This window comes from Lagopus muta, chromosome 1, assembly GCF_023343835.1.
Source record: "Lagopus muta isolate bLagMut1 chromosome 1, bLagMut1 primary, whole genome shotgun sequence".
Lineage (NCBI taxonomy): Eukaryota > Metazoa > Chordata > Aves > Galliformes > Phasianidae > Lagopus > Lagopus muta.
In genome coordinates this window covers 52,580,644-52,600,232 of record NC_064433.1, presented here as the reverse complement: position 1 = coordinate 52,600,232, position 19,589 = coordinate 52,580,644, and the positions used below count along the sequence as shown (strand labels likewise).

At 42.4% G+C, this 19,589-nt stretch overlaps 1 protein-coding gene across 3 annotated transcripts in view; it reads left to right on the top strand.

The window, feature by feature from the left end:
* ABTB3 (ankyrin repeat and BTB domain containing 3) overlaps positions 1-19,589 on the top strand; it is a 168,364-nt gene that overhangs the window by 129,173 nt on the left and 19,602 nt on the right. For 2 of the 3 annotated variants that reach the window (XM_048945139.1, XM_048945153.1), the window contains 7 exons: positions 5,232-5,397; positions 8,378-8,467; positions 11,639-11,740; positions 12,864-12,957; positions 13,067-13,202; positions 14,887-15,107; positions 16,747-16,925. In XM_048945139.1, coding sequence (XP_048801096.1) covers positions 5,232-5,397; positions 8,378-8,467; positions 11,639-11,740; positions 12,864-12,957; positions 13,067-13,202; positions 14,887-15,107; positions 16,747-16,925 — 988 coding nt within the window. The remainder of the gene's footprint in view (positions 1-5,231; positions 5,398-8,377; positions 8,468-11,638; positions 11,741-12,863; positions 12,958-13,066; positions 13,203-14,886; positions 15,108-16,746; positions 16,926-19,589) is intronic. The other variant, XM_048945145.1, reaches the window with a different exon arrangement.

The window sequence follows — 19,589 nt, the reverse complement described above, 5'->3', positions numbered from 1 at the left end:
GTTAAAAAGCAGTGTTCTTCATCACTTTGATCAACATGTTTGTGCTTATGTTTCACTTTCCCCAAACTGCAAATGCAAATGATTGTCTCAATATAGTATTTATATTGCAGTCCTATTAATATCAGCTGTGTATTCCCTTCTAAGGCCTGTCTTTGAAAAAAAAAAAACAAAAAACTGCTCACAAATTTAAATCAAACCGTCTATCATTCCTCCTGCTGCTGTTGTGTCTGTAGTCTCACTGAAGAGCCCCAGGCAAGGAACAGGACCCTTTTGTGCTATGGGCTGTGCATACCCAGATCAAAACGGTGATCCTTGACCCCAAGAAATTAAGCATTGCAAATGCATGCATATTGCTAGCTAAAATATGACTCCTTCCAGACTTGCAACCAGCTGAACTGTAATTTCTGACATGAGACCTCATTCATATTTAGGACAGAGGCATAGTGAATAAACTCAACAGAGCTGAAGAGATGGACTTAATTAATAGATTATCATTCTTTTAATTGAAAGAGCTGGTGATTTGGTCCCAAGTGGACAAACAAGGTTTTGGTGCTTGGGTATCACGATGATGATTTGTTCCTTTTACCAGAGGAAAGCATTTGTCCTGCTGCTCATCACATTCAGCTTTCCATTTCTTTTAAATTAACTGTTAGCTCATGATGCTGGCACATATAGCTTAGAACATAATTAGGATGTTCTTTTTTTTTCTTTCTTTTTTTTTTCTCCTTTTTATAACATTTACAGAGCATTGCATTTTTTAATTGTCCACTACTGACTATGGCAATAATCCCCTCCAAGAGAACAAATAATTAAAAAGCAATGTAATAAGAGAACTGCTGCGTCTACCAGTTACGATGGAAACACTTTGAATCATCTGTTTCCCCAAATGTATTCAATCCGTAACTTATTAAAGATCAGCACAGACCCTTTCTTAGCCACTCCAAATGAAAATGACAAAACTTAACATTTGTAACAGCTGCCATAGAAATGCTGCATTCCATCGCCCTAATGTGAGTTTAGGAAAAGACAAAAATAATTTGCTCTGCTGCTAGGAGCCATTATAAATGAGGAAGATTACCTTTGGCTCCTGTCAGAAGTGTGAGTATTTTGGATTAGGATAGAATGTCATGGGCACCGTGCAGAATTTGACAGTGGCCAGTCACAAATAATTAACGTTACCATGGCATTGCCCATATGATGCCATAGTGAAGTTAATTATATATGCAGTGGCAACACGGTAGCGATCTTGAAGATAACTGCTGTGGAAGAAATATTGGTGAGGAATTAAAAGAAATTTGGGAGCAAACCTCTTTAAAAAAAAATATTCCAAAACGTGGTTGCGGCTTAGCAATAAAAACAAAATCAAGAAGATTTGACTTTCTAGTTTTTCTTTTACTGAATAAAAGACAATAATTTGCTTGATGTAGGATAGTGAGCTTGTAGGCTGTGTTACTGAAGCCCTGAGTTATGGGGACTACATCTGCCAGAGCCCTTGAAGCTGGCAGCCCTGGATGGATCCTGCCATCCCAGGACTGTCTTCAGCAAGAAGAGGGGGAGAGCACTGCCCCTGCGATCTGCTCCTCTCATAGCTGTCCCAGATGATAAAGAAGCCACGCGAGGACTTGAAAAAGGACAAACTGTGAGCACTGGCAGCCGGCAGATCTGGCAACAAACTGAGGTGGCCTTGGAGGGGACATCCAGCTGTCAAGCCGGTGTCAGCATCCTGTGCGACTGGAAAGATCACAAATACTTCTTGGCAAAAGGGCCGCAAACTGACTGTGCAGCTGGGGACGTTTCCAGTTCCATTTCTTTGTAGGCACAGCTTCACAACTCTGAAGAGTGACCCTGTATGTTTAGCTGACCTTAGTCAACCTGATCTTTCAAGCTTCTTTCCCATCCCTTCCCTCCCTCTTCATTGCTTGTCAGTATATTCATCGCATTACAAAGATGGGAAGTCTGAATGCATCAAGCTTTGGTGCCTGCTCTCTTCCTTCTTTTATCTTGCGTTCTTTAATGTTTGTGAGTCTCTGTGTTGTCTGTGATGGGAGAACATCCATTACTGTAATATGGAGCAGAGACCCGCACTCATACTTCACTGTTGGAATTAGCATTGCACAGTTTCTGGTAAGAAAAAGGACCTGGGAGCAAATGCAGTGCTGGGTTGTATTAGGGCTCATTTTTGATGGCTTTGGGTTTTTTTTTTCACTTTCTTTCATTTTCATTCTGCAGTGTGGCTGCTTGCTCTGTCTGCTGTACCATCTTCCCAGTTGGCTTTTTCCAGTGTTAAAAATGATGCTGTATTCTCCTATTCTGTACTTGTAGTTCCTGACCATTTTTGATCCGTCTCTTCACTGCTTTATATCTGTACATGTTAAATCTCCTTTCCTTAACTCACTCATCTCTCTGGCATTTTTCATTGCTGCTATGCTTTCTCTTCTGAAACATTCTCCATTCCATTCCCTTACATCATGTTCTTGTTTTATTGAACACCCCAGTTTAGTCATTTTATTAGTCAATATATGATAATGGTGGGAGCAGCAATGATCTGGGTCCAATTTTGCCATTGTTCCATAAATCAGAACTATAACCCACTTGTGATGGACCCTTTTGGGGGTATTGACAACTGGTAATGGTACTAAGTTGTGGCTTCTTGCTTTGTAGTACTTGGTCTAGATGACATGTCTTCAGTGCTATCCAGCAGCCTTGCAACTCAGACACTGCTCTGAATCCAGACTATTGCAGTGTTTACACAGCTGCTCACAAAGCTATAGCCTTGAACCAAAACTTATTCCCCATAGCTGATTGTGGAGTACTAATTTGCTGATATACAGTATGAGTGTTAAAAAATCCCCCTTTATAGGCTCTGAGCAGGTGAACTGGTGTGCTCCTAGGGTATCAGTTCCAGCTCTCAGAGGAGTCACTTACAGAGCAGTAGATGCTGCCTGAATTCATATCAGAGCAGAACTCTGGGCAGCCCATACGAAAAAAGTAAGGTAGGCCCTTGTTCCTTCTTCCTTTCTTGTGTGGGTGTGTAACTCAGGTCAAAATCATATTTCTGGGAAAGAGAAGATCATCAACTGGCATTCTGCGTGCACCAGGTCTGGTTGACGTCAGTGAAGCTCTGCCTGTTTCTGCTAGCACTGATTTTGACCCATTTTATTCAGTGTATGTTATATATCTTGGTACAAATGATGAAGCAGTTGCTTTACACAATCAGTGATTCATAGTGGCAGACATCTCTGCAGTCCTCAGAGGATGTTTAGATCTTTCCAGAGGCATGCTTCACTTAGGAACCACCTTGTTTTCAGCCCACAGTCATCTGGAAATGGCCAGCTGGAGCTGGGAGGTTCAGGCATTCCCTCTGGGCACTGAAAATCCCAACACCTACTTGTGAGCATGCTTTGTCTTAGTTGTACATTAAAGGAGAGCACAGATGATCTCTAGTATCCTGTACTATGGGGGTAGTAAGTACCAAATGCTGTGTAGCTCTTGTGCCAGAAATGTGCCATACGGTGTGAACATGTAGAAGCAGCAATTGCTCCTGTGGATCGCTGTGTTATCGAGCTCAGCCCTGCATATCTGTGCTGGTTTTTCTTTTTCCTTAAAATTGCTCAAAAAACATCTGTGCAACAAGCAGCACTGTTATGGTTTTCTTTGTTCATCTCCTTTGTAGGCATATTACTTCTGCAGATCCGGTTGCTGTTGTTACAGTGGTATTATTGTGGTTGTGTGTTGTATGGCATGCTGTTGTAATGAAGTGTCATTCTGTTTTTCCCCCCAAATAATGGTACTCCAAGCTTGCTTCATTTGCTTTTGTAGGACATCGACTTTTCAGCAGACAAAGCCAAAACTGAGCGTGTAAAGTGAACAGCACCAAAATATCCACTGGCTTCCAATCCAGTCACAGCCCAGCAAGGCAAAGAGCAAGCTCAGGCCCAGATGCCAGGTTCAGTTCTTAGCCCTGCAGAAGCTTTGATCAAAATACTTTGTATTTCCAGCTTAATTTTCTTTCCTCTGCTGAAAGAAGAACAGTACCTGTTACTACATACCACTGCTTCTATATAGAGTATTATTTGCATATTGCTGTTAAATATTAAGCAGTCTTATATATTTTATAAAGCACTGATACAGCACTTTGAAGAAGAAAATTAAATGATAATGATGTTCTGTTTATATACTTTTTTGTTCTCTCCATTTTTTTTTTTCATGTGAAGTAGAAAACAAGTGCTTGCTGTCTATTTGCAGTTTTCACTTTTGATCTTGATTTTGTTTTTCATTCATAAGTAGCCCCTTGTTTTCTGACCTGGTGTCATTGAAGAATCAAAGTGTTGTTTTTCCAGTTCTTTATCCAACTTCACACCAAAAGCACTGTGGATTTGGACTCCACCCTGTACCCAGACACTCTTCAGCATGAAAGAAAAGCAAATCTGTCTTTTAATAAGATGAAACCGAGTTAAGTAAACATCAGATTTGAATTGCCTGCTCTCTCTGGAGCTGTAGATTCACATCTTGGCTAAATAACTCCTAGCCCTTCATCCATTTGAAATGGAGATCTTGAGCAGCTTACAGCTTGTGGATCTTTTGAATAAGATCTGAAAAGCATGGTATCTCGTTTGCTATGCACAGCCAGTGGGGATGCATGATATTTTGCTACAGTTACCTGGCAAAAATGCTTTTCTCTTTCCTGATCACACGGTGCCCTACTTGTCTGCAGGACTTGCGCTTTCTGCTCTGCAGAGGCACCTCTGTTACTGGGGCTGTGCTTGTAAGACACTTGAAGGTGTTTGGAATGATGTTGTTTTCTCTTTGTTGTATTGTCAATGATGATACATCCATTTGATGTTAGTTCAAAGCTAACTGAAGCCACTGAAACTTTTCAGTAACTGAGGGGACTGGATCACCTCGCCATGCAGAGGGAGAACTTGTGGTGAGAATGCACTGTGTGTTAATTCCATAGGGGAAAAAAATCAAGTGAAAGCGCTCTTTTTTTTTTCCCCAACAGAAAAAAGAAAATATGTAATTTGTCCCAGGAAAGATAGACCAAGGGCAGTCTCCATTAGTATGCATTAGCATTTCCCATTCAGCACTTTCCTTGAGCATACAGGTCAAAGGAGAATGAATGTGTGCATGACCTACATCCTTCAAAGATAGGGCAGAGTATTATTTTCCTAAGGGCAGCAAGGTCTGTCCTCTGACTGTCCTCTGAGGGACTTTATTTCTCACGTTCACAGAATCGACGACTGTTTTTGTGCATCTCGGAAACTGGATGCAGTTGCCACTGAAGCGAAGTTCAAGCAGGACCTGGGCTTCCGGATGCTCAACTGTGGCCGAACGGATCTGGTTAAACAGGCCATAGCCCTGCTAGGGCCGGATGGGATTAACAGCATGAGTGAACAGGTAACAAGACAGAAATGTAAAGAAGAAATGAAACGTGAGAGTTTTTTTCTGTTTATCAAAGCAAATGAACCCAAGTGTCAACTAAATGTAGGTAGGACCTTAATGCTTTCCCTGCGTTATTTTGCAATGAGTTAAAGCCTCACTAGGTGAACAACTAAACTAAGTTTGGTCATATCAGGTCATAGTGATTATTTAGAATTTAGGTAACTCAGAGTGAGGGTGAATGTCTCCTGGAATCTTCTTAACAGAAAAGTGAATCAGTTGAAGCCAGGAGATCAGAAGAGAGCTTAGTCTTGCTCTGAATACTTAAAGCGGTTTTAATGTGGGACAGAGCTTTGTGAGGTGGACATCTTCCAAGAGAAACTGCCCTGGGATTTGCAACACATTGCATGTACACCATCCCAGCAGGAGAAGGTTAATCGCTGGCACTCTGAGTTGAGCCCTGTTTGAGCTGGTCTTCTAGATGTGAAAGCCTCTCTGCAGCGTTACCACTCCATTAGTCTTTGGCCAATATCCACCTACAGAAGAACCTAGATTTCTCTGGAGTTACTCTCCATGAGGCCAGCGGTTGTGTTGAGGGATAAACCTGCCTCTGCAATTGCCTGCTGGCAGCAGTCTGTTGGACTGTGATGCTGGGGAGGTCATTCCCCATTCCCGTGAGGGCAACGATGGATACAGATATTATGGTTTCCTTTTGAAGGGAATTTCCCTGAATCTTCTGATGCCCCCAGATGAAAGTCATGGTAGAGTTGTGAGTTGGTTTAGTTCCTCTGAAAAGAAAGCTGCTCCAGAGTTCAGGAGCTTCAGTTTGGGTCAGTATTGTGGATTTGTTTGAGAGAAGCTTTAGAAGAGGGCAGTACTCTCTGCAAAAAATATTGTGTTAGAGAGCCCATTCTAATGTTCAAACATTATACTTAAATCATTATTATTTTAACTTAGTCTGAATCTGGAAACTTTTTGCAGCATATTTCCTCTGTCCTCCAGGCTGAAAGCTGGAAACATTCTGCCTTGATGAATCAAAGTTCTTAATCACATGCTTAACTCTGAACACATGCTTACATCCCATTTGAGTGAAAGTTTTCTCACATGCTTCCCTGAAGCAGATATCCCACATCTTGCAGGACAGAGCCGGAAGTTATACAAGGCTGAAAGAAAAAGAGTCATTTTTATTTTGCCAAAACCCTAATGTGCCCTAGTGTTGATTTTTCATGTTTTCAAGGCTGGAGATAGGCAGGAGGGACAGCAGTGCAAGGGGAGTGGAGTTTGGAAACACTGTAAAACCCTGGTACCACAGCATGACATTCAGGGCCCCTTTTTGTCAATGGTAAGTCTCATCAGTTTCAGTGGGTCCAGAAGCCATATGTGGCACACAGGAGTTGCCATGGGGCTCCTGGCTGTGCAAATGCTGGGTCATGCAGGTTTTCAAAGTCGTGTGCTAAATGCTTGATTTAATCATTGACTGACACCATTTAGAGAATTTGAAATAATAATTTAAGTCACCTTAATTTTAATCCACCAACCAGTCACTGTGTTTCAAGGCTCAAGCACTTTTATTTGTAGTTCTGGTGGACCCATTTTCTCTGGTACTGTTTATTAACTACCAAAAGAAGTATTTTGCCACTGATTATAGCTGAAGTTGTTTCAAATTCTCCTTGCAAATAACTTCAAGTCACCCACACCTGCCCTTGCCTGGGATGAAGTCGTTTCTTAATAACAGCAGGAGGCCCAAATTTCTTGTTCCCTTTTGCTGTATCTCCAAAAGCGTTCTGCTCCTTGCATTTAAAGGGAACTGTGTCTACCTTGCAGAAACAAACCACAAGTTTTATTTTCTCTACAATCCTTCCACATGCAAGTGCCTGCTACCTTCAACCCAGTGTGCAAGCAGGAAGAATGGGTAGTTCAGCAAAAGCGATGCTATTGGGCTCTGGACAGGAAGAGCAGTGGCATGGCTCTGTGTCTGGCCATGCTGGGCACCTCCTGTGCCTCTGAAAATAATTTCACTTTGTGGCAGCACTCAGATTAAACAGTGAACCTGCTGCCAGCTGACTGGAATTTTACCAGAGAACCTTGAGGGAGGCTATAAACACACATCAGAGGTAGCCACATGCTGCAGTAAATGTAGTGCAAAACAACTGGTGGCTGTTGGTCAACATCACCTACTGTATTTAATAAGCAGCCTTTTCTATTATAATTTATGGTAGATTTAATGATTTTTTCATCGTTTCATCTAGATGCATTACCACAACCATAATAATACTTATCTCAAGGGAAACGGTGACCAGGTGCTGCAGGTATTTTAGACTAATACAAATTGTGTTCTATAGTGAGAGGTCAGTTAATCTAGTTCTCCTCCAAACAGGGACATGCTTTCCTAGAGACAGCAGCTGTTTAGCATTTCATTTAAAGTTAAGTCTTTGTTTACCAGAGAGTGCAATACAAAGCATTTGCATCTCCAGCCTCTTATGGTATCCATATGGAAAAAACTTGCCCAAATTTACTTTGTCATAAGAGGGGCTTTGTATGTTTTTAAAGGCTCTGTCAGTAATTGAAAAGTTAGATTTTAAGAAACAGTGATCATAGAAAACTGAATAAGAGTATCATTTTTTAAAACTATCAGTGGGTGTATGGTTGTTTTGATAAGAACGTTTCTCCGTGGGGTCCCACAGAAAAGGCAAAGATGCTGAGTTTTGTACATAAACATGGAGGTGAGGCTTACAGATGCTATTTCAGTGGCTATATTGAGAATGTCAAGGGTAAAGGGGAAACAAAACAGCCAAATTGACAATGAAAATGGAGATTTTACAAAATGGTTCGCTTTTGTTAGTCTGAGGGGCATGACTGTAACAGAGGTAATGGATTTCATTAAATACATACTGTTAGTTTTAATGATACATACTTAACTAATTATTTTTAAAAAATCAGAAGAGTTCTGTGTTAAATTTGTCAATTCCTTTGTTTTTTAACTCCAAAAAATGACTAGGGCATGACTCCACTGATGTATGCTTGTGTCAGGGGTGATGAGGCTATGGTGCAGATGCTGCTAGATGCTGGAGCAGATCTGAATGCTGAGGTGAGGACTTTTTGTTGGTTGTATCTTTGTTCTGTTGTTTGTTGACATCTTAAACTACCCCCTGAAACAGTAGCAGAGGGAAAATCCCAAGAAATAGAGACAAAATTATCTTTTCCTAGACAACACCATTTGAAATGTGTGAAATCAGACTGCATTAGGTTAACATTTGGATTCACTTTTCAGAAAGGGTCAAGTCATCGGACTTACCCCACAGGTAATTAGTTACTTGTATTTACATACTGCAAATGAAAATGGGCATTAGCATTAGCACAGAGCACAGCTCTGATAGTAATGGAAGACATCCGTGAATCTCAGCTGAGTAAAAATGAAGAGGGTAATAGAAATGTCTGTCTGATAGCCTGGTACAGCTTGTGCGTTTGTATGTCTTGGGATGTTCCATCTAAGCATCCCCAGCACACAAGTGCAGTGTCCCCTGCTTTGTTTTATGAAATGCTTTGGTCTGAAAACTGAGGAGCTTGAAGCTTCCAGCATATTAATGTCTCTTTGATGAATGCACATCAAAAACTTACAATCTGTCCACCAAACAGATTGTGGTCTGGCTCAATGCAATGCAGGTATGTACATTTTTTAAAAAGCTGTTTGAAAATCCACAAGAGAATTATTTGTTAATGGTTCCAGTTTCAATTTGTGGAGGTCATGAGTGAATTAAGCTGTCTGCTTCACTTATCTGTGTTCCATCTGTTCTGTTTGGATTTGAATGAGCTGATAAATTGTAGGTGCTGCTTTCAGCCAGACATTTTGCACTTCTAAAACATTGAATTTAAAAGCAGAAATTGATGTCACCTGTACGTGACTGATAGCTGTTACTATCTTATTGCTCTTTGGTGTCTTGTGTGAAATCAGCTGATGATTCCTCATGGAGTCCACTCTCACCTCTTCCTTCCCACAATTCAAGTGAGCTGCCCTCGGATCCAGCAATAACTGAGCATTTGAACCCTTGTTTGCACTGTAGACAGACAGACCAAAGAATGGATGAGCATGGGCTGATCTCTCCTGCTGCTTTGATCCTACAGCTGAGAGCATTATTTAGTTATCACTAGGAGCAGAAATCCTGGCCCTTCCAATTGGGCCAGTAATCTTCCAGACTTGAACCAAATGTAAATTTAAACAGTTTTGTCTTCCTGAAACTGCTGACATCTGAAAGAACAGCTCCAGTGAGAAATTTGAACCTCCCTGATTCATTTCTGTAGAGTGTTTGCTCTCAAATCAAATGAAAACACTTTGGGACAAGAACTATGAGTAATTATGGTGTGCAATTAGAAGATGATTTGTGCACACCACAACCAACTGTGCAAATTGGGCAATTACGGCAAAAAAAGGCAAATCAACCATGAACAAAAATAAATACCCTGTCAGGTGCCTGCATCATTTTTCTTATTTCACTTTGCAAATCAGTTTATATATATATGTATTTCCAAAAGTAGCCTCAAATGCTGGGTGCCTCCATTTTTGATTGCCCGTGTTTATCAAAAATGGACTCATCTCCAGATGTGCTGAGAAGCTGCAATCCACTTTGGAGTCAGTGGGACCTGTAGATGCACAGCAAATCTCAGTTGAGGTTTTAAAAGCTCTACCACCCACAGGTCTTTTGCAAACATCATGTCAACTGAAGAGAATTGCAATCAAAAGGAGCAAAGGAGTTAAAATGACTTCATTTTCTTTGCCGCTTGCCACAGGCTGCCCCAGACAGCAGTGGGAATTCATGCTGGAGGAGATGCTGGACACTTACCTTCCCCTGCTGCTCTTACCCCCCCAGCCTAAATCCTTAGGCTCAAACTGCTTGATCCTCTTCCTCCTGAGCAAACCCAGACCTGAAGAATCCCTGCACCTTTGCTCAGACACCAGCAGGCTTCTCCACTTCCACCAGTGTTGCAATGTGCTGGTCTCTACTGAACTGTAGAAGAGAGAAGGGCACTTCAACCCCCTCTCTTTGGCAAATCTGAGTGATGCAACCAGGCTCTGGTGCAGATCCACTTTAATTGTGGGATCTGTACAGACTCTTCAGATTTTGTCCTCATCCCGTGTTCTCAGGATCGAGGGCTTGGTTTGATGCTTCTAACAAAATGCTGCATGTGGTGCTTGGAAATGTGATTTGCTCATGCAACTAAGCATTTAATAACTAGCCTTGCTCCCATACATGGATAAAAGTATGTCAGACAAGTTAGTGAAAGCATAGTTGGCTGATAAGACAGAGGTGAAGCATCTTTTACTCTTGATTTTAGTCCCCATTCTAAGATGAATAACAAGATTTTGAATTTTAGTATCATACTCCATCTGAGTGTGCAAGCTCAGATTGCAAACGTTCATTAGATATTTCCATCTCTGTGAACCTCATCAATATTAATATCCCCATCTTTAAGACAGGGAAACTGAAGCAGAGAGTGGTTATTCATCTTTCCTACATTACTACATTAGAGGAAGCAGGAACAAAACCTTAGAAAATGGAAGAAGCAATGTAAAAAAATGCCACTTTTTCTGAGAATACAGTTTGCATCTCTTTTATCTGAAGCCACCCTGCTCTGTTCTAACTCAATTCAGACAGGAGAAAGCAATAAAAAAGACTTTTCTTAAAATATCTGTGAAATGTCACTCTGCCCCATCAGTTCTCAGCTGCCATTTGCCCTCCAGTGGAAGAGGAGGAGCCTGGAAGCACTTCTGGAAAACTCCAGGGCAGGGACTGTGATTTGTCTTCCTTGATGTCAATGACAGAAGTCATACCAGTTTATGTGGAGAGAATTCCTTTGGGCCTGAAGCAATTCCAAGAGCTGGGGCTGTCGATACACAGTCTGCAGAAGTCAGTGGGAGTGGTCCTTAGCCATAAGCATCCTGATTCATCCCTGCTCCCCTAGCGTGTGCTGCTGTAAACAACTGTGGATGTTTTGACCTTGTGCAAAAGTGGTGGCCAGTGGTTTAGATGGAGCTACAGTAGTTGGTAAAAAGACTTCATTTGGTATAACGCTATTCAAGCTGTCAAATCAGCATGAACAGTTTTAGTATTAAGAAATTTTTTTGCTGGAAAAAAAATGAAACCAATCATTTTCTAAAGCACCTTTCCCAGGTTTTCTATTTCACTTACTCCCTCACGTGCCTGGCTTTCAGGCAGGTTGATTTTATTACACTTTTTAAAAAATAACTTTAATTTGTTTGTAGGTTGTCAGTACTGCTCATAAATACCCATCCGTCCACCCTGAGACCCGCCATTGGACAGCTCTGACATTTGCTGTGTTGCATGGACATATTCCTGTAGTTCAGGTATTATTGTATTTCCCTACCTGCATCTCATTCTTTTTTTTCTCCTCTTTAGTTCCAATTACACCCATCTCAAACCAGTATCCTCTTGTCATACTCATATTGGTTACTTCTGCTTCTTCGAGAGTGTACTGATATATAATAGACCTATTATATAACAAATACGGTGTTCAAACCTTAACCAATATGAGGTTTAAATAGGACAATTTTAAAGCAAACTTGCACCAAAGAAAGTCTGACAACTCCTTGTGCTCCTTCCTGACCACTTGTTTTGTGTGTTTGTCTATTCATTCATTACACTTTCTTACTCTCTAATACTCTTAACAAATACCAGACAGCTGCCTTGGTGGGGAGAGGCAGACAGCCACAGCCATCGCTCTGTCCCAAAGGGGGAGAAGCTCTCAGTCTCCTTACCCGAGCAAGGCGTTGCGTGGGATATGCTAGTTCTCTGCTTTGGCATCTTAAAGTCAAGAAGGTTTATTCTTCAAAACAGCTGTGTCTGTGGCACATGTAACGAAGCTTTGTTAAAACTTTGAAAGCCTAAAGACATAAATGGCCAAGAGTGGCTAGAGGGCAGGCTCTATCCTGCTCTCCTTGGCCACTTTTGTTCTCTGCGTTGTCACTATTCATGTGGATGTGTACCCGATGGAAACCACAGCTTTTGGATTCATTGCTGCGATTTGTTCTTAATGATTGCCTTTCTTTGGCCATGTCTTTATAAAAAAGATGGAGGCAATTGAAATCTGTTCCATTTTAAGTTGGTCCTCGGCTTCTAGAAGACCACAAAGGAAGGATGCTTGTTGGGCTGATATTCAGTTATTTCCATCTTCAGTGCATTACTTCCTAACACCGACCTTATTCGCATTTCCCATTCAAAAACACTGGGTTACACTTTTTTGGCTCTGAGCTTGGACACCAGTGCTCCTGGTGTCTGGCAATGTAAAACGAGCGAAAAAAGGAATCAATTTGCCTCTGTAAAATAATGGGCAGAACTTGCATGTCACTTGTCTCCATTGTATCTGGTTTGCAGATAATGAGAAGCATTAGACTCTCATTCGTCACTGTTCATGAACTCTTGAACACTGTGGCTCCCCCAGTTGCTCTAAATGGTGAATTTTCTTTCTAGTTGTTGTTGGATGCTGGAGCAAAAGTAGAAGGTTCCTTGGAGCATGGAGAGGAAAACTACTCTGAAACTCCTTTACAGTTAGCAGCAGCTGCCGGTAAGGACTTTCTCCTCCCTCTCTTATAAATTCTTCAGTTGAGATCTGTGATTTAGATGAGCAAGCAGTGGGTTTTAAAAGAAGTAAAAGTGCCTCTCTTGAATTGCAGGAAATTTCGAACTGGTCAGTTTGCTGTTGGAGCGAGGAGCTGACCCTATGATAGGAACAATGTACAGAAATGGCATTTCCATGACTCCACAAGGTGACATGAACTCTTTCAGTCAGGCTGCTGCGCATGGACACAGGTAGAGTGGGAACAAGTCTAGTGGCATCCCTCACATGGTTGTTTTTTTCCTGGGAGTCTGGTTTGAGCAGATGGGTGAAAGTTCTGCATGAACAATCAAACAAGCCACCAACTGAGCAGAGATGTAAGGCTTTTTGCTAGCATGTGAATTTAACCAGTTGGTGGTACAACCTGCTCTTTTATATCTGATTGAAAAAAGAGGAAGGATACTCCTTGTGGTGTGTTGCAGTGTGATGTTTGTTAAATAGTAGCTGATGTGGTTGTGGGAAGGAATGCCAAAGACATTCCTTCTGAATTTCTTGACATATTTCTGAGGTTTGGGTTGAATTGTGACTGTACTGCTGCAGCCTTCACTGTCATCGAACAGAGTTTCTGCATCTGTGTTTACTGTAAAGTCCTGTGTGCTTTAATGTTGTCTGTATGCTGCGATTTTTTTTAAAGGAAGTAATGAAATGAGCACCTGGCATGCATGATCTTGCAATGTTCAGGAGTTTACTGCAGTGTAATGGATTAGTATTATGATCTTCACGTTCCTGCTTTTCTGATTGTAGCCATCCAGAGGAACATAGATACAGGTTAGAGACAGTACCTACCGTCTATTTGCTTAGAGAAGAGCTGCCAGTGTAACAACATGCTCATGGCATGTCAGGGTGGGTTCAAACAACACTGCCCATCTGGAGCCTGCAAGGGATCTCTGGGAGGACAGGCAGGACAATTTTTACATTTATCGCTCAGGCCTTGGTGCCAGCTCCTCTGAGTGGGAGCCACGTGCCTGAGGAGAACTTGAGGCTCTCCAAGGCTTGGCTGCTGCCTGTTCACGTCACAGACCCACAACTAAGAACTGGCTCTTAAACTCCAACTTCTACACTACCCACACTGGCTCCCTTCTCTTTCCCTCTCTCCCCAAACCAGCATTTGTTTGGTACGCCCCATGGCCTGCTGCCACACCATGCCAGGTTCCAAGCAGGTGTGGGGAGGATGTTGGAGTATGATGGAGGTGGGATGGTGGCCAGCTTGGCTTTTCTTATAGTTGTGGAAACCAAGAGCAACTCCTTTGAGATTGATGAGTTTATGCTGGTATGAACCTGAAGGTACCAAGTGTTTGGCTGAATTTGGTCTTTGGTGTGTCATGGCCCGGATTTGATCGCCCAGCCAGAGCAGTCCCTGATGTGCTTGAACCTGCCCTGGCTGGCTTTGTTGAATGTCTAGTTGCTCTAGCTTTCCCAAACTGCTTTGAGTGTTAATTGAGTGGTGGTGCTTTCAGTAGCTCCAGACAGCTCCCTTCTCAAGTGGCCTCCTTCTCCTTCCTTGGTGAAAGTCTTGAGAGCTTGTCCTAAGGCAGTTCAACCTTAACCTGATGGTGGGGCAGGTTCCAGAAGTCATGAGACACGTGAGAGTCACGTTTAGCTCATGGGTTTGTGTTCCCACAAAGTTCCTGCCATTTGTTTGACGTCTGTACAGTTGCTGTCATTACAGCAGCGTCTTGCACTCGTGGTCTGGAGGGCTAACAGGTGGGCTATCAGGAGTGGTGCTTGCTCTAGGACTGCTGTAAACTATTCAGTTAATTGGAGTAATTTCTGACCTGCCTGCTGGATAGGTGTACCGCACCAAGTATCATCACCACTAACTACTCTCCTGCTCTCTCTTTCCCTGTCTCCCTCTCTGTGTCATGCTGTAATTGCCAGGAATGTCTTCCGTAAGCTACTTGCTCAGCCAGAGAAGGAGAAGAGTGATATCCTGTCGCTGGAGGAGATACTGGCCGAGGGGACAGACTTACCTGACTCTGCAGCAGCTCCGCTTTGTGCCAGCCGCAACAGCAAGGCCAAACTGAAAGCCCTGAAGGAGGCCATGTACCACAGTGCTGAGCATGGATATGTGGATGTGACCATTGACATACGGAGTATAGGTCAGTGCAGGTGCCCTTGCTTCTCTGCCTCATCAGAGATACCACTGTAAGAAATGTGTCTTTCATGTGCTGCTGCTTAAACTGACCGCAGCTGCGCCTCCTGAACTTCTGTGGAGGTGGTAATTGCAGGGGGTTTCCCAGCAGGTTTGTGGGTGAGGATGGGGAAGGTAAGTTCAAGCCAGCCCAGGCTTAAAGCCAAGGCTCTCAGAGCTTCTCTAAAGCCAGTTAAGATTGCTGCTGCCTAAGCAACTGCAAAATAGGGCAGCTGCTTTTTATGTCAAATCGTGTGTGCTAAACACACTGTAAGAGCAGTCCCTTATTTTCCATCCTTCATATGGAACGTGATAGGGGATCCTGCAGGTTCCGGGGCCATTTTGGCTCCACAGCATATCCTGCTCTGCAGGGCAGCATAGTTTTTACCAGCAGCCATCTTCACTCCTGCTTGGCAGAGCATTAGCTAAGTCTCTAGGGCAGTGTTTGTCTGCTGCTTCCAACAGCTTCTCTTTTGCACTCTGCCATAGTGCAGTCCACAGTTTAAACATCTTTCTTTTCCAAGGTTTATGAGCCTTTGAAGGGAAGAGCAGTGAATGGCTTCTCTGTGTGTTAACTGTGCTAGTATAGGGCTTGAGCATTGTAGCAGCCTGTTTGGAGTCTGCTTCTTCTCATGACAAGAGTGGTCAGGAACAGGGGAGGAAATAAATCTGGAATGTGTTTGTCCATTATTCTGTGTCCAATGTCCATTGATCTTCCCCCAGAGAGAAGGCAGCATGCCTCCTGTGCCTCCATGCAGTGCAGCACTCCAGCCCTGGGGACTCGTGCATGGGTCAGGGTGTGCATTCTTGGTTTGCCAGGTGCGCTGAGCAGGCAAAGCTCTAGGTGCTGAATGAGAGGAGAGAACCAAAGCTGCTCTCAAAGTGCCAGGCATTTGCTGAAATGGAAGGAAAGTACTTCTGATGCCAAGCCCCGGGCTTGTGTTTCCTCCCACTCTGTTCTGCAAGAACAGAAACTAGGTCACGTCCAGCCTAATGTTTGGAGTACTATATTAACTTTGTGTGTTTTCTCATTCAGTGCAGGGAAACATTTCCCTTTAAGTTCCTAGAGAGTGGTTCTGCTGTGACAAACAGCTACTTGAAAAGGCTAATCTCCTTAACTCACCCAGTGCTGTTTAGGGGAAATAGCAATGAGCAGTAGAGGACATGGGATAGGGCTTACAGAAAATTGTAATCTGAAGACCACCAGTTTGAATACAGGTAGGTAGTGACCAAAATCCTTTTTTTCCAGTCAATGGCTCTCCAGGGCCACATTTGAAGAAATGAGCTCATGTAAATCTAGTTTCCAAAAGGTTTTTGTGTCGCAGAGCACCACAACAATTACCTCAAATTGGCAGTCTCAGCAGAGAAGCTGAGGGCTAGATGAGCAAAGAGACCACAATCTTCCCTTAGCACTTGGAGGAGAGTCTCAGTGTATTAGGTCTGGGACATCTTGATAACCACCCGCCTTCTCAGCTGTGGTAAATAGGAATTCTATTTCTAGGGTTATTTGGCAGTTTTTGCTTAAAATCTGAACAAGTGAAGATAGAAATAGTAGAAGGGCACATCTTACTCTGGAGCTGGGAGTGAGCTCTGTCCTCTGTCTATAGGTGTTCCCTGGACACTGCACACATGGCTGGAGTCCTTGCGAACATCCTTCCAGCAGCACAGACGACCCCTCATCCAGTGCTTACTGAAGGAATTCAAGTCCATTCAAGAGGAAGAGTACACAGAAGAGCTCATCACACAGGGGTTGCCTCTGATGTTTGAGATACTAAAAGCCAGCAAGGTAGGATAAATTACGTATTCTAAAGAAATCAGCCTCATTCTGATCCTGTACAACAGAAACTGCAATAATGTTTTTGCACTGTGGTCCCAAAGCTTGTTTAGAGCTCTATAGGATTATTATTTTTGTACTGTGTATCTCATTCATCTTTACTGTGGAATCATGGGTTAAAAACACACAGGCTAATTACATCTCCCACTACAACAGCTTAATACTGATGCTAACAATGAACTGAGAAGACAACAGGAGCTAATGTATAGTGGTGAAATTAAAATCACAAGGGTCACTGCAGCACAAGAGCTGCTGATAGCCAAACCAACCCAGAGACTAACTTTACCCAGCTTGTTTTACAGCACCATGCAACAAAGCTAATGCTCACTTTTGCTTTGGATTTATTTAACCTCTCACATTATTTTCTCTTCCCTTCATGTGGGATTATGACTTCTAAACTTATGAGGAGATAGGTTTCCATGAGAACACATGCAGAATGATACGTCAGACGAATAAAACCTTTTGAGGGAGGAAGGTACTGTTAGGTATGTGAGTAAAACAGCAAAGAAGAGACGATCATTGAGCAGGAAGGAGAGTGAAGGTTGTTCTTTTTCTTAGTGTTAGAGTACATGTTGGTACAGTTTCCTATTTGTTAAACTGCAAAGTACCATTTCTCACCCAAAATCCATGCGCAACAGCAAGGAGCAAGTATTTTTAGCACCTACAGCAATAACCTAAATGATGTGAAAAGAAGAGAGCTCTGGTACAGACTCTCAATATTAAAGGATTCCAGGCACAGTATAGTTAGTGAGAGCCTACATGGATTTATTGTATACTGATGCGGATGCGGGCTTGGAGTACAGTCCTGAGCAAGTGCTGAACATTTATCCCACCAATTGTTTTGATTTCTGCTCCCATGAATTTTTCCTTTGGGGTAGTTTGAGGTTGGTTTGTATTGCATGGGTATTTATGGAGAATATTTAGAGATATCTTTCAGAAAATCATTCCAAATCCTCGGATTTGTAGTCTGGACTGCCTTGGGTTAATACATGTTCATCCAATAACTGACAGCAAGGTGCTGTTTGTTTTGAAAGCTGACATAAAACTAATTGTATTGGAAAACTTAATGGAGATTAAGTTTAGGCCCTATAATCTAGGATGAGGGATGGCTTGAGCTGCAGTTCTCCTGTGTGGCTGAAGCCAAAGCCAATTGGTTTATAGATGATTGTCAGTAGAATAAGTTATTTACATAGGATTGTACCTTTTGGAGATGTTAGTCTGGGTCATCTGGAGTGTCCTCTGGAGACATGGCAGCCAATGAGACTGCTACCTTCTGCTTTGGGTTCACTTAAAAGCTAACATGAAGAGGAGTAAAGCAACGGATATATCACACACACAGAAAAAGTATGATAAAAAAAATCGGTGCTGATCTTCGTTCCTGCCTCTGGACCTAAAGGAGCTGCCCATCTTCACTCTTCGTGACCATGCATATTCACAACCACATGTGCTTACAGTGCTTCATATTCTTAGAAAAATAATGAATCATTCGGGGATGCTGTAAGGGCTTACAGATTGTCTGCAAATGGCTTGAATTCTTGCCACAGTCTTGCCTAAACGGTCTCCCACAAAGCTCTTAGAGACATAAATGAGGGCAGACTCTGAGCAGCTCTCTAGAAGGAATCAAAATAAATTCATTTGCAGAAGAAGGAGACAATAAAAGTTCTCCCTGGTCACTCCACATAAGTCAGACAAGGAAAACTGAGGTTCAAAGGATCCGCTCCTCTGGGAATGCTGAGAGCAGATAGTGTTCTTTGTATATACCCACAGAACAGAAATCTCCTTGAAGAGGTACAGAAGGGCTGTAGCTGTGGTTCATGGCCCTCTCTTTCTGCAGTGAATTATAAAGTTTTGCATTGTGTGGAGTTGTCAGGAGAGGATTTTGATTTGTCCACGTGGGCATCCTTTTTCCTGTGGGCCGGGAACTTTGAGATTACAACTCTTGCTAGACATCACAGTCTGTCCCAACACATTTCCTTAATGAGTTTTTCAGGGCAAAAAGTATGTAATAGGCAACTAGAAAGCACAAAGCCACTTAGTGCTCTCCGGCTGATGTAAAACAAGATGTCCCATTTGCTACATATTGTGATGCTCAGTATATTTTAATTGCATGACAGCTCGTACCTAATTGAAACGGCATTTCGCAGTCCTATAAGTAGTCCCAACTATCCTGCAGTCTCAGAACAATTTACAAATATTAATGAGTTGAGATATGGAAGAAGATCTTAGCCTCCTTTTCTGAACAAGGAAACAAAGGTAATTAAACAGGCAGATTTTCAATGCCTTACAGAGTTGCAATCTCAGCCTCAGAAGCTGTGACAACCTGGCTAAGCCAGACATCAGTTTATAATTTGAGTAATTGGCTTGAGAGACTCTCCAGAAATTGCACAGAAACGTAGATAATATCTCTGAATAGGAAATGGGTCTTCTATCCCAGCTTCCACTTGCAGTGTAGGACAGAATGTTCTTACTGGTTCACAGGATATGAAGAAAGGGCAGGTATTGTAAAAATGAAAAGACTAAGGAAAAAGTACTATTTACAAGGACATGACCAGCTAAAATGAATGCCTTTTGTCTTACAGATTATTTTTTTTTAATACCCACACCTAGAGGGTCTTA